The sequence below is a fragment of the Anoplopoma fimbria genome, chromosome 21, assembly GCF_027596085.1.
Source record: "Anoplopoma fimbria isolate UVic2021 breed Golden Eagle Sablefish chromosome 21, Afim_UVic_2022, whole genome shotgun sequence".
NCBI lineage: Eukaryota > Metazoa > Chordata > Actinopteri > Perciformes > Anoplopomatidae > Anoplopoma > Anoplopoma fimbria.
The window spans coordinates 13,353,650-13,367,342 of record NC_072469.1 but is presented as its reverse complement, the minus strand read 5'-3'; the positions used below and the strand labels follow the sequence as shown (position 1 = coordinate 13,367,342).

The 13,693-nt window shown below is 42.0% G+C and overlaps 1 protein-coding gene across 1 annotated transcript in view; it reads left to right on the top strand.

Annotated features, from left to right (window-relative positions):
• sspo (SCO-spondin) overlaps positions 1 to 13,693 on the top strand; it is a 73,316-nt gene that overhangs the window by 9,938 nt on the left and 49,685 nt on the right. The window contains 24 exon segments of the mRNA XM_054623129.1: positions 1,288 to 1,498; positions 2,934 to 3,028; positions 3,109 to 3,365; positions 3,471 to 3,605; positions 4,609 to 4,811; positions 5,176 to 5,303; positions 5,602 to 5,711; positions 5,862 to 6,011; positions 6,588 to 6,681; positions 6,782 to 6,991; positions 7,722 to 7,927; positions 8,221 to 8,335; positions 8,765 to 8,886; positions 9,001 to 9,168; positions 9,253 to 9,486; positions 9,613 to 9,735; positions 9,942 to 10,039; positions 10,474 to 10,705; positions 10,833 to 10,985; positions 11,444 to 11,581; positions 11,692 to 11,874; positions 11,994 to 12,144; positions 12,866 to 13,025; positions 13,398 to 13,446. Coding sequence (XP_054479104.1) covers positions 1,288 to 1,498; positions 2,934 to 3,028; positions 3,109 to 3,365; positions 3,471 to 3,605; positions 4,609 to 4,811; positions 5,176 to 5,303; positions 5,602 to 5,711; positions 5,862 to 6,011; positions 6,588 to 6,681; positions 6,782 to 6,991; positions 7,722 to 7,927; positions 8,221 to 8,335; positions 8,765 to 8,886; positions 9,001 to 9,168; positions 9,253 to 9,486; positions 9,613 to 9,735; positions 9,942 to 10,039; positions 10,474 to 10,705; positions 10,833 to 10,985; positions 11,444 to 11,581; positions 11,692 to 11,874; positions 11,994 to 12,144; positions 12,866 to 13,025; positions 13,398 to 13,446 — 3,725 coding nt within the window.

Sequence of the window (13,693 nt, the reverse complement as noted above, 5' to 3'; positions counted from 1 at the left end):
GATCGTCGCTGCGTTTCTCATTTTCATTGTGTTGAAGCTGCTAAGATGTGTCCCCGGCCCTTCACTGACCATTGACCTAATATCTTATGATACTGATCCAATGTAACCTCTATTGAGGCAGCAGAGATTCTGTATCTTAACGAAGGGCATGCTGGGCAAACTTGCCAACTCTTGACTGCTGTTGTTCCACTTTATATTCTTTATTCACTGCTTACAATCAATACAAACCTATTTTTTGCTGCAACATAGTCATCAGTTACAAACGTTAAATAATTATTGATAAAGAGGTGAAGTCTCTTTCCGGTGTCCTTCCATGGGATCTTTTTTTTTATAAAAAATTATATACAGTGGTCAGCTGCGTGACAAATATTATTTTCATCACAGTTGAAATGTGCCATGAATTACACATACGATGTTCAGTCAAGAAAATTGCAGTTTGTCATAGATTTTTCATAGTGTCATTTAGTTTTGTGTGAAACCACTCAGTAATGTCTCGTCTCACACAATCTACATCAACAACACGGCAGATACCTTGGCTTGCTAGCTAGCTAGCTAACTTAGCTATTTCCACGCACATATATAAGGCTATGTTACCTTGGTGTTTCATCCAAGCGATCGTGTCTTAACACTTGCACTCTCTCTACTGACCAGCAGGAGGCAACTCCTCCGGTTGCAAAAAATTTGTTTGTTTTTATAGAAGTCTATGAGAAAATTACCCTACCTCTCACTTTATTTATTATCTCAGTAAACATTGTAACAAGAGTTTATGGTCTCAATTGCTAGTTTCAAAGCTTCTTCAATACAGCAAATTATGGTCCATTTAGAGTAAAACAGACCCTAAAGCAGGGTATGCTTGACAGGTCTCTACCAGAGACGTATCCACTTCTTATTTACAGTCAGTGGTTTTATCCAGCAACTCTTTTTATCAGCCGGGAATTGAATGCTTACGCAACTTTTGGGTAGTGTAATCTTTCTTATTACATCTTACACATCAACAGTTTTAAGACAAAATGCAACTATCTTGACGTATATAATAATTATCTTTTAAATCGACAAACATCATGGCAAAATTGAAACGAGATCAAATAATTATTTGTCTCACTCCATAGACTACCATACATTTTTTTTCAGAAATAAAGTTACCAAGGTGGTCAACCGGAAGGGGCGGGACCTCGCCTCTCTTAAGCCCATCATGTCCGCCTGATGTTTTAAGGATAAAATAAACTTCCCTTCAGCCAATGTCAGTTCTGATTCTAATCCCTCTCTCTCTGTCCTCTCTCTTCACAGTGTGTGTGAGCGCGGGCTGTTTAACTGCACCCAGGAGCGCTGTGAGGAGGTGAACCAGTGTCCGGGCTCTCTGGTCTACTCTCCACGCTCCTGCCTCCTCACCTGCTCCAGCCTGGACCCCCCTGGCCAACAGCAGGGGTCCAGTGTGGCACAGTCCAGCTGCAGAGAGCCCCTCTCTGGCTGTGTCTGTCCCCAGGGAACTGTGCTTCTAGTGGGTGAAAACTCAATAATGTAGTATTCTGAGTGGATATTGAACAAAAATCAAAAATCAAAAATCAAAATCAAAAATCAATCAAAATTGAGACTTCTTAGATTAGGGAATTTTTCACAGCAACATTTTGACTTGTCATGGCAGGGAAAACACAGGTGTAGTTAATATAATTCACGATGACTATGTTCAATTGCACTGTTTCAGTAAGCCTTAGTGAGCCAGTGTATGCAAAAATACCTGGCCTTTGAAATTGGCAAATTAAGCTAAATCTTAATAACTTTCTTGAGGGGGCAGCAGAGACACTGCTCATTTAAGGTTCCACATCCAACAGACACTGAACAAAATAAGCATTCATTTAAGGTGGTGTTCTTGCCACCTGGCTAATATAAGTTCAATATTTACTCTCCTTATAACTCAGTTTTGGTCTCCACAACTCCAGAGGGAAATATCTGAATCTCAGGGAGAAAAAAGGAAGAAACCAATGGGAGAACGACAGAGGAGGGATCCTTCTCCCAGGATGGACAGAATGCAATATATGTCATGTGTACAGAATGAACAGCATAACAGAGATACAACACATTCAATGTATATGACATAAATTATTCATGTAATAAGAGTAGTAAGCAGAGTAATGAAGGGAAAAAAATGAAGACTACTTATAATAACAGCAGCAATTATTATAGTAGAATTATAATTATGAAATAGGGAATAGTAATAGTAATGTGACTAATAATAATAATCGAAGAAGCCGGCTCACAGAAGGAGGCACGACTACGGTCCAGGTACCACAACGATTCATGGAAACCTGCAAAAAAGTAACGTAATCCATTGTAAAATAAATGTCATTGTAATCAGTTACAGTTACTGAGAACAGTTTCTAATCAAAATGTTGGTGTCTACAAAGGTGTTACCTCCCATTATATTTTTTCCAGAAAAAAACCTGTTGTGTAGAACATATAATTCATTCTGTTGCTTTGTTATATGGAAGAATTAAAAAAACGTATCAGTATTGTGAGTTTTCAGTTTAATTGCCAAGTTAAAATTTATTTCAGAAAGAAAAATCCAAAACAACACAAATGTAATAAGTTACATTACTTTTATGAAGTAGTTAAAAAAGTTACATTACCTATTACATTTTTAGCAGTTTAACTTGTAATCATACATTTTAAAAAGTAACCTTCCCAACATTGGTTACATATTAGTTTAAAAGAAAATACTGGTATTGTGCCTTAAGTATCAATGATAGGATTTGTTAATCATAACATGTGACATTAAATCATACATTCAATGTTATAAGGAGTACTGTTACAGCCAAAAAGAGTATTACCGGTTACTTAAGTGGAAACACAGATGATACACCTTTTATCATGACTGCTCATATGGCTGAATTTTGACTAATGTTACTGTACGTTATGTCTTCTCCGGTTTCCCTCAGGGTGATCGCTGTGTTCTGCCAGAGGAGTGCCCATGTCACCATAATGGTCGACTTTACTACAGCAACGACACCATCACTAAAGACTGCAACACATGGTAACGTATGCAGTTGTCTCATTACATCCCATCCTCTTAACAATGTTCTCATCTCAACTATGCTTCGATCGTTCCTGCAGTGTGTGTAAGGAGCGCCGCTGGCACTGCAGCCAGTCCGCCTGCGCCGGTGTGTGCATTGCAACAGGTGACCCGCACTATGTCACGTTCGACGGCCGCTGCTACTCTTTCCTGGGCGACTGCCAGTACGTGCTGGCAAGGGAGACCAGCGGGCTGTTCAGTGTGATTGCAGAGAACGTGCCATGTGGGAGCACCGGGGTCACATGTACAAAGTCGGTCACCCTCAGCCTGGGAAATACCGTCATACATCTGCTGAGAGGTAGGAGGGATGGTGACATAGGGGAAACAGAGGTTGATGGGAGGATGGGCCTATGTTTTAGTAGATAGTTGCCTGAGGTAAGCTTGTCTCGTCTCTCTCCTTTAGGTAAAGCCGTGACAGTAAATGGGATGCCAGTAAATCTACCAAAGTCCTACAATGGCAGTGGTCTGACTTTGGAAAGAGTAGGCCTGTTTGTCTCCCTTTCCTCCCAGCTGGGGGTCACTCTGCTATGGGACGGAGGTAAAACTCACACACATCAAACTTCTGCACCCTTAAAGGAATACTTCTCGCATATGCTAATTTGGATATCAATTACTCACCCTGTGGTACCTAAAATTTGGGAAGAAAAGTTTTATTTTTCTCGCATGCCTCCACAGTGAAGGAAGAATCAAAAAGCGGAGATCATTCTTGATGAATTCCATTAAATGGGGAGTTAAACAACAGCAATATTATATCAAAACATACATTTACAAACTCTCACACAACTCATGAGTCATGGAGTATAGCCCAAGTTGTTTGCTTCCCAAACACATTCATACTCGCTTACTACCTAACTTTACTATTTAGAACTCTTAAAATAAACTGTCCCACGCTTGTGCAGGCATGCTACTCGTCTGTGCCAGTACCTTTTATGCTAAAGTGAGATAAGATAAAATAAGATAAGATAGAACTTTATTAAACCCAAAGGAAATTCGAGTGCCAGAGTTTCACTAAAGATTACAACAGAAGAATAGCAAAAAAAACAATAAAACAATAGAATAAAATGATAAACATATATTAACAATAGAATAACAACTGTTAAGTGTAAAATAAATATAACTGACACCATTGCTAAATAGATCACAAATAGATCACCGTGGAAGCATGTTAAGAAAACAAAGTTTTCTTCAAGAATTCAAGGTGACACAGGCTGAGTCATTGATATACAAATGGTCATTTTGTAGGGGAAGTATTTCTTTAAATAATATCTCACTCAACCCTTTCATGCTGAGGGTCAGGTTTGATATTTGTTTGTAGATGATGTTTTTTTTTTACTTATTCATTGATCCAATGACAAGACCTGTTTTTTAGATTGTTGCCAAAAATATAAATTTTCTATAGATTTTAGCCTTTTCATTGTTATTGTAGAAACGTATTGTAGAGGCAAACAGTTCTCCAAGCATTGCCTAAGTCTGTGGCTGTAGATGAAGGTCAGTTAACAAATCAGTGGTAATGCTTCTGCCGTCCCACTTGTTGTCCCAAGGTATGCGTGTGTATGTGCGTCTGGCGGCCCACCTGCGGGGCCGGGTCGGGGGCCTGTGTGGTAACTTTGACGGGGACACAGAGAACGACTTCACCACGCTGCAGGGCATCGTGGAGTCGACAGCCGAGCTGTTCGGTAACTCCTGGAAGGTCAGCCCCTCCTGCCCCGACGTGGCAGACCAGGACCTCCGAGACCCTTGTGCCGTGAGTTTAATACAGACACATGCACACGCATACACACACACACAGACACTGACACTTGCAGAAATAGTAGACTTGGACTTACTCACTTGTACAATATCACCGTTATGGCGTTTTGGGGGGGAATGTACAATAAGTGTAGTGCATCTGTTTAGTATTTTTGGATGTATATTCTGGGCATATTGATGTGTGCGTGTCACTGAATGTAAATTGATGTTTAATTGTACCTTTGCACAGATAAATTGTATGTATATTGAGAGGCTATGTGCTGCACATCGCGTTTTGATGATAAACGTCTTTTGCTCTGTCTTTCTCATACACACCCATGCAAAAGCCAAGTTATCTTCTCCCTCTTTGTCTTGCTCAGATAAACGTCCACAGGGTGACCTGGGCCAGGAAAAGGTGTGCGGTCCTGACACAGGAGCTCTTCTCTCAGTGCCACCCCGAGGTGCCCTTCCAGCAGTATTATGACTGGTGTGTCTTTGATGCTTGTGGGTAAGTGGCAGCGCTGGGCGTCTTGAAATGATCTTTGACTATACTGCCATAACTGCCGACAATAGGGAATGTGCATCACTGCCTTTCAATCAGCAGAAATGTGTGTTTAGTCGTCCTTGCGCATTAAGTCGTGCAGGTGTTTGCGTAAGCCTGCCGGTACACAAACAGTAGCAGAGCAGAGCACCAAAATATTACTACTTGTGGTAAAAACAACTGTACTGAGTTATTTTAATTAGAAAGGAAACCATATCGTCATTCATGTTGTTAATGATTTTATTGTTTTGTGTTTGTGTTTCAGCTGTGACTCGGGTGGGGACTGTGAGTGTCTCTGTACAGCCATTGCTGCCTATGCTGAGGAGTGCAACCGCAGAGGCATCTACATCCGCTGGAGGTCCCAAGAGCTCTGTCGTATGTCAAAGACACACGATGCACAATTTAGGCTCACACAATCACTCTTCTGCATATACATCTTTACTCCTGTCTTCCATCAGCCTTTGTTTTTGACCTAGTTGTGTAATTTTTTTGACGCTCTTTGTCTCCCTCCCTCCCTCCCTGTAGCTCTGCAGTGTGAGAACGGGCTGGTGTATGACCCCTGTGGTCCAGCTTGCTCTACCTCATGTCCCAGTGTTCAGCAGACTCCACACTCCCAGTGTGGCACTCTCTCCTGTGTGGAGGGATGCTTCTGCCCCGCTGGCACCGTCCTACACGGTAAACCAGATTTACCAAACTAATACTGAGCCACCAAGCGTATTATACACTTTAGAGGAAGATTTTTATGTACTAAGGGGTATATCTGTGCCATTTATTCTTTTCGATTACTCTTTCTATAACGAAACAAGTGGTGATCAGATTTAGATATTTAGATATTCAAAGACTCCAGTCATGCCTTAGTGACCAGCTGGTCTTTCACTCAGCTACTTAGTCAGATCAAAAGCTCCCCTTGACCACCACTTGGACCATAACTAGGTATCTGCTAAAATAGTCAAAAATGGATACATTTTGGGGACTCCCTGATTTTTTCTCCATTACCACCAATAGGCCAGATTTATCAGAATTTACAGAGCACTTTCATGCTTCCTAGTATATGAGCCCTGTCAGTTTGGGACACATCATGATCTTTGCCGGTATCCTACTCTCAGGACAAAATGTCAAATATTCAAACAAGATGGCCCAAGAAGAATGACTTGAATTTGAATGAGCCCATGTTCTTTTGTCTTGTGCCACCCTCAGGACAAACTTGGTGTTAAAAACAGCAGCATTTTCAGTATCTTTTCTGCTCTCCAGGGGACAGCTGTGTGGTTCCTATTCTGTGCCCATGTGAGTGGGAGGGCTCCATGTTTCCACCTGGAACTACCATCACTCAACACTGTCAGAACTGGTCAGTAAATCTGAATGCTTACGAAAGTATATCCCACTCTTTTCCCCCTATAATAATCAAAATTAATGTGAGAGGTGTTCTTTGCCTTTTGTGTGTCCAGTTCCTGTGAGGATGGCGTGTGGCAGTGTGAGGGTGTGGCTTGCCCTCCTGCCCCCCCTCCCTGTCTGGAATCAGAGTATACCTGTGCTGGGGGGCGCTGCATCCCTTCCCAGTGGGTGTGTGACAACGAGGACGACTGCGGCGACGGTTCGGATGAGATCTGCCTGTCCACCTGCTCTCCGGACCAGTTCCGCTGTACCAGCACGCCAGGGTGAATCCAAAAACGCTTAATTTAGCAATTTAGTGTTGAGATTAGGAATATCAATAATATATATAATTAAGGGATTAAGATCAAGCCTTTATTGGTGAATAGTGACATTTTTACCCAACTAAAGGAGGATGGCTCTTAGTTTGTTTGCCAGCCTCCAAAACATTGTTGAAACATCTGGACACTTTTAATGGAAAGAAAATAGATTTATGGTCTCCAGAGGACGAATCCTAGAGACAACAAGCCAACATTTAGTGTAGTTTATTATAGTTGCCCTTTAAGAATACTGATTGAAATCATTCAACCATGTGCTTAGAATATAACAGTAAGATGCTTAATGTCGAAACAGGTTTAATGCTAGCTAAAATGCTATATGTTATGTGCTAACATGTGTATAGCTCGCATGTTAAAGCAGCAGTTTGTTGGTAGTTTGTTTGAAATGTGCCTCAAACTATAATGTTGTCTGAATGTGGAGATGCGTTTTCAATGGATTCACCCAGACATAATGAACATGTAAGACATTTAACACATGTAAATCTTAGCATGTTAGCATATTATCACGCCTATATTTAACATAATAATTACATGCAAGCTACACCCCATATTACTACATGCTAATCATCCAGCAACACATTAACATCCAATACTGTGCCAGATGTTTTGTTTTTTTAACTAACAGTCTTTGCTACTAGAAAGCAATTCCTGTTGTGAATAAAGTGAATTGACCCTGCAGTGGACCATGTTTGAACCTGGCTCTACGTTGTGACGGGCACCCAGACTGTGCTGACCAATCGGATGAGGAGTTCTGCGGACCTGCCACCCCCATGCCCCTGTGCCCGCCGGGAGAGTTTCAGTGTGCCAATGGAAAGTGCCTACCAGCCAGTCGTGTCTGTGACGGACGGCTGGACTGCGGTTTTGCTGATGGGTCTGACGAGCAAGGTAGTCTATCCAGCAATATACACCGCATACAAACTACAGCTACAACTGTCAAACTAAGTTCTCCATCTACATTACCAAAAGAAGAAAAGTGCTTTATCTAAAACTCTATTGAGAAAGATGCTGTTTTTTGAAGACTTTATCATGCAAGGTGCTCTTTCAGCTTCAAGCACAGCGTTCTTTTCACAATTTAGTTTCTTGTTTTCTGTGTTTTCACATGTGGGCTTACTTGCATGATTAATTTTCTGTACGGTATGATTGTGACTGTGTGATGAGCTGTGCTTTTGTTGGTCCAGACTGCGGTGTTGTGTGTGATGAGGGGGAATTCCTGTGTGCTGGAGGACGTTGCATTCTCTACCTCCACCGGTGCGACGGACATGATGACTGCGGGGACCTCAGTGACGAGAGGGGGTGGGTTTTCAGCTCTGCCGAATTTTGGTGTTTAGGATCGTCTCTGGTTTAATGGACGGGCATTAAAAGCCATGTTAGAGTTTGATTGCTAAAAATGCGATGCTTTCAAGGTATTGAAAAATCCTGACTGTTTCCTCATCAAAGTCGAGTTGACATCATCAGAATGCCACCAATATCACAGACCCTAAACAGTATTCTATTTTTTTATCAATTTTAAATTTTACCTTTATTAACCAGGAGAAGACCAAATTTTTAATTCAAGAAAGTAAATAAAGTTACATCAAATACCGAGAATTGTTATCAAATACCCTGTTTACAAAATACAGATTGCACTTTCTTTTTGTTTTGTTTCTGAGCAGCACATGTTCAGTTACTGGTGGATTTCACCACATGACGTCATCATATTCTTAATGTCTTTGCTGGTTATAGGTGTGTGTGTGCACCAGGGGAGTTTCAGTGCCCTGGGGACCAGTGTGTCCCTGCAGACAGAGTGTGCGACGGACACAGAGACTGCCCCTCTGGGACAGACGAAGCTGTCTGTCCAAGTAGAGGTACAAATAATAATACAGTGTTTAATTTTGTCAGCTATAAGTTAAAACTTTTTTTTCCCCAAAGCCATCCTGCGTGGTTTGAATCAATGATCAAATCTTTTTTGTGTGTGGCAGTGACCTGCGCTCCTGACCAGTTTGCCTGTAGTGATGGTACCTGTGTCCCCACCACTAAGTTGTGTGATGGAGCAACTGACTGTCCAGGTGGAGAGGATGAGAACAGAACCAACTGCTACACTGTTTTCACAACACCCTCCCCCGTCACCCCAACTACGCCCACTTCAGGTATTGACAGTCATGATTTAAAGATACAGGAGGATATTGTTTTTCAGTATTCATTGTTTCTCTTACAACCCCTTGTGTCTCCAGCTTGTAGGTCCTATGAGTTCAGCTGTGCCACTGGTGGCCAGTGTGTGCCTCAGGCCTGGCGATGTGACGGGGAAACGGACTGTATGGACGATAGCGATGAGCAGCAGTGCACCGCCCTCTGTGGCCCCGGACAGGTGCCCTGTCTCAGCGGGGACCAGTGTGTGGACTACCAGCAGCTCTGTGACGGGACCCCACACTGCAGGGACGCCTCAGACGAGAGTATCGACAACTGTGGTATGTTCCTGTAAATACATATGTGATAAATATGTGATTTAAGCATTAAGAAACCCCCAGAGTTTAAATCATCAGGACTCAGAAACATTGTCTTTGTCTTTGTCAATAATTCTATCCGTCCACTAGGTTCTACTCGGATACCGCCTTGCCCAGGCAGCTTCCTATGCGACAACCGCACCTGTGTGAACATGTCGCGAGCGTGCGACAATGTTCCAGACTGTCCACGGGGCGAAGATGAGTTGGTGTGTGGTGAGTTCTCATGGGACTGCAGAAGGCCTGAGCAAATGTTCATTGTTATGTTTAAAGAATTGATGATAGGGATAAAGAGGGAAGAATTCATGAAAGGAAAGTTAAGCAGTGTCCATCTGAGTCTCCCTTATTCACAAATCTGATGGTGATGGATCGTGTAATCTTTAGTATGTTTAATAATACTTCTGAAATCTTTCTCTGTCCAGATAAAACTGTCTCACCAGAACCCCCTGGAAGTAGGAACACCACTCTCACCTGCCCTGAATTTACCTGTATGGATGGATCCTGTGTCCCCTTTAATATGGTATGTCCAAGTCTGAGAGTATATTCACTACTAGCAAGAAAAACATTTTGTATTTAGTTGGTAGCTGGTCATTGAATAATGAAGTTTTAGTTGTCTAATCTTCCACCTGCCCCTTTGTAATCTGAGGATTCTGACAGGATTTCCTCACAGGCCGTGAAGGCTTCGAAATAATTTGGGAGTTTTAAATAGTTTAGAAAGTTTGTAGAATTATTGCATATTGATATTATTGATGTTCTTTTCTCTAATTTAAAATGATTTCCATTAAAAATAAACAAATCATTAATCATATGTGGGGATACGGTCTAATTAAGTCACCTTGGTAAGCCATCATCAGAATGCATCATATGAAATATTAAGAAATAATTTGTTTAGGAAAATATAAGAAACATTAGAAAAAATGAGCTTACCCCCTCACTTACATTCCTGTCATCTAGGTGTGCAATGGTGTGGTAGACTGTCCAGACTCCTCACTAGCACCACTTGGAGGCCCCACTGATGAGCAGGACTGTAGAAGCTGGAGCTCCTGGGGTCCATGGAGCCCCTGCAGCACCTCCTGTGGTACAGGCTCCACGAGCAGGCAGAGAACCTGTCCTCCAGGAGATCCACTGCGTCACTGCCAGGGACAGGACTCCCAGAAGCAGCAGTGCTTCAACACCACCTGTCCTGGTAAGAAGTTAGACATGAACTACAAAATAAATGTTTCAGAATACTCAAAGTCCTCATGCATAGTTTAAAATCCTAATATCTACAGTATTTGTTACTAACATGAGATGCTCTCTCCTCCCCTCTTTAGTGGATGGTCAGTGGCTGCAGTGGGTGAACTGGTCCAACTGTTCCAGTGGTTGCGGTGGCGTGCAGGTCAGACACAGAGGCTGTAAGCCTCCTCGCTATGGAGGCAGAGACTGTTCCCAGCTCCCTGGACCGTCCAACCTACCTATGGAGATCAGTAAGAGCTGTTTGTAAACTAAGGCTGAACTGAACAATGATAATGAAGGTGTTAAAATCACTAGTTATAAGTACAAGAATGTGTCATTGTTGTACAATACTTGTAGAGAAAAGATTTAAAACACTTAAAAACATGTTGTTAATCGTTTTCACAAGGAATATTTTGTTGTTAACAACTAGTTAAAATGAAGAGATTAAATGTTTTTTGCGTCCAATTTGATGAATAAATAAAGCAGAATTAAAAGGAACTCTTAATAGAAATTGTTGTAATCTTGAAATGTTGCTTCAAAACTTATCTGATAGTGGTGTTTGAAAAATGCAAAAAAATAACAACAGAAAAAACCAGCTCCATTGCACAAAAAACTCTGATCTAAATTGCTAAGAAAATGAGAATGCTAAAATGGATTAATAGATTTTAAAAAAAGAACTTCTCTCCTTTTCTTCCCTGTCCCACTCCAGAGCCTTGTCCTGACGATGGATGTGCCAACACCAGCTGTCCCACTGGACTGGTGAGACACAGCTGTGCTCCCTGCCCAGTGTCCTGTGCCCACATCAGCAGTGGGACGACCTGTGATCCAATGGTTCCCTGCTACTCAGGTCAGTAAGCAGGAATCCGGAAGGAAATTTAAAATAATCTTAGCATTTTGAAATTGCCAAATTCATTTTGTACATTTCTCGTACAAGTTATTACTTGTCTCTGACTTTAGGTTGTTGGTGTCCGGAGGGCCAAGTTATGAGCCATACGCAACAGTGTGTGTCACCAGAAGAGTGTGTGTGTGAGGTGGCAGGGGTTCGCTACTGGCCTGGCCAGCAGATGAAGGTGAACTGTGAGATTTGTGTCTGTGAGAGAGGAAGGACGCAGCGATGCCAGCCTAACCCAGATTGTTCCGGTGAGTCCGTCAAACACACAGGCTCATTAAATCCACTTTAAACTCTTATCAGCATGCTGGGTATCGTTCTCACTTTAAAGTCTGAGTGATCCTACACAGTCCGTTTTGTATTACCTCAGTTCACTGTGGCTGGTCGTCGTGGTCTGAGTGGGGAGATTGTTTGGGGCCCTGTGGTGTTCAGAGTGTCCAGTGGTCGTTCCGCAGCCCAAACAACCCCGTCAAGCATGGAGACGGCAAAACGTGCAGAGGAATTTACAGGAAAGCCCGCCGGTATGTAGCCCTGTCCTCATGGGACTGTTAACTACTTTTACTTTTTTTTCTTTCTTTTACTACACTACTCCTCATGGATATTCATGGCCCCTTCAGGATTCCTTCAGTTATCCTAAATAACTTCTCTAATATTTTTCATCAAAAGTAATGGCCAAATTTCCAATCTGCTGTGGATATTTATGGTCCCAAGAGGATGACTACTGCTGTTTTCGGTGACCTCACCCAACCAATTTTTTATTTGAATAAAAATGGAATTGTCATGTCGATTTACTGAGCAAATTCCTTCTATCCAAAGGATTAGACCGCCCCTTACCCTTCTGGACTTGAGCCATCATCCAACATTAACCTGAATGCTTTGCTGTGTGCAAAAAACAGTGTCGGATAACCCATTGACCTATTGCCTATAACTACCTTAAGGCAAATATGTTCCTCTTCCTCATATCATCTTAAAATCAAATGAGCAGTTTAAATCAGGATGCACATTTTACTTACTGATAGGATTGCAATATGTTAAGTATTGTTTCATGATCCCTCAAAGATGAAAAAAAAACTATTGACAAATTAGTAGTTGACAAACTATATCCCTGGCGATCATCAATGTTTTACACCTCTGTGAAGTTCCCTTTGTTTTTGTCTTATTGTCCAACACCATGCACTTGAGAGCAAACACACGTGCATTCCATGACTCCAGCATGCATTTCCAATGCCTGTGTGTGTGCAGATGCCAGACAGACCCCTGTGATGAGTGTGAGTACCAGGGTCAGTCCCATGCTGTGGGAGACAAATGGAAGTCAGACCACTGCCAGTTATGCCGCTGTCTGCCCAACCTGACAGTGCAGTGTTCCCCCTACTGTCCATATGCTGTCAGTGGATGTCCACAGGTACGAGTAGAACTGTGTATGTGTGTGTGTGTGTGTGTGTGTGTGTGTGTGTGTGTGTGTGTGTGTGTGTGTGTCGTGAACATTTACGCATTTGAGCGATTGCACTTACTGTATTTGCTGCTGGAATATGTGCCTCTGTTTTATGGAAATATGATGCAGTAAAGTGGAACATTTGCACATTTAATTGAGCGTGTAACTATGTGCTTAAATCCATCTGCGTTTGTATCTTATCTCATGTAAACGATCACCGTCATAATCCAAAGCTCCTCTTCCTCTGCACCCTTTGCTTTTCCTCTACATAGTTGCGTCCCATAGCAACTCTACCACGCATGGGACTGCATGTAAATGTTAAATGTTGGTTTGTTTGTGCAGGGCCAAATTCTGGTACCTGGAGAGGGAAACAGGTGTTGCTACTGCCAAGGTAAAATCAGAGCTGTTGTTCTGCTATCTGCACTGAATAAATGTCTTCCTGTTTAATGATGAATACAATTTATCTGCACTTCATGGTTACTAATGTAGTTACTGAGTGATCATTAATGTCAGAGATGACGTTATCCCAATAATGATTTATTTGTCCCCCTTGGAGGGAGTTTTTTATTTTCCATGTTATCCATGTACTTAAACTAAAGGATGCTTGTTTTGAAAAAACTCACAAGTTCTCCTAATTC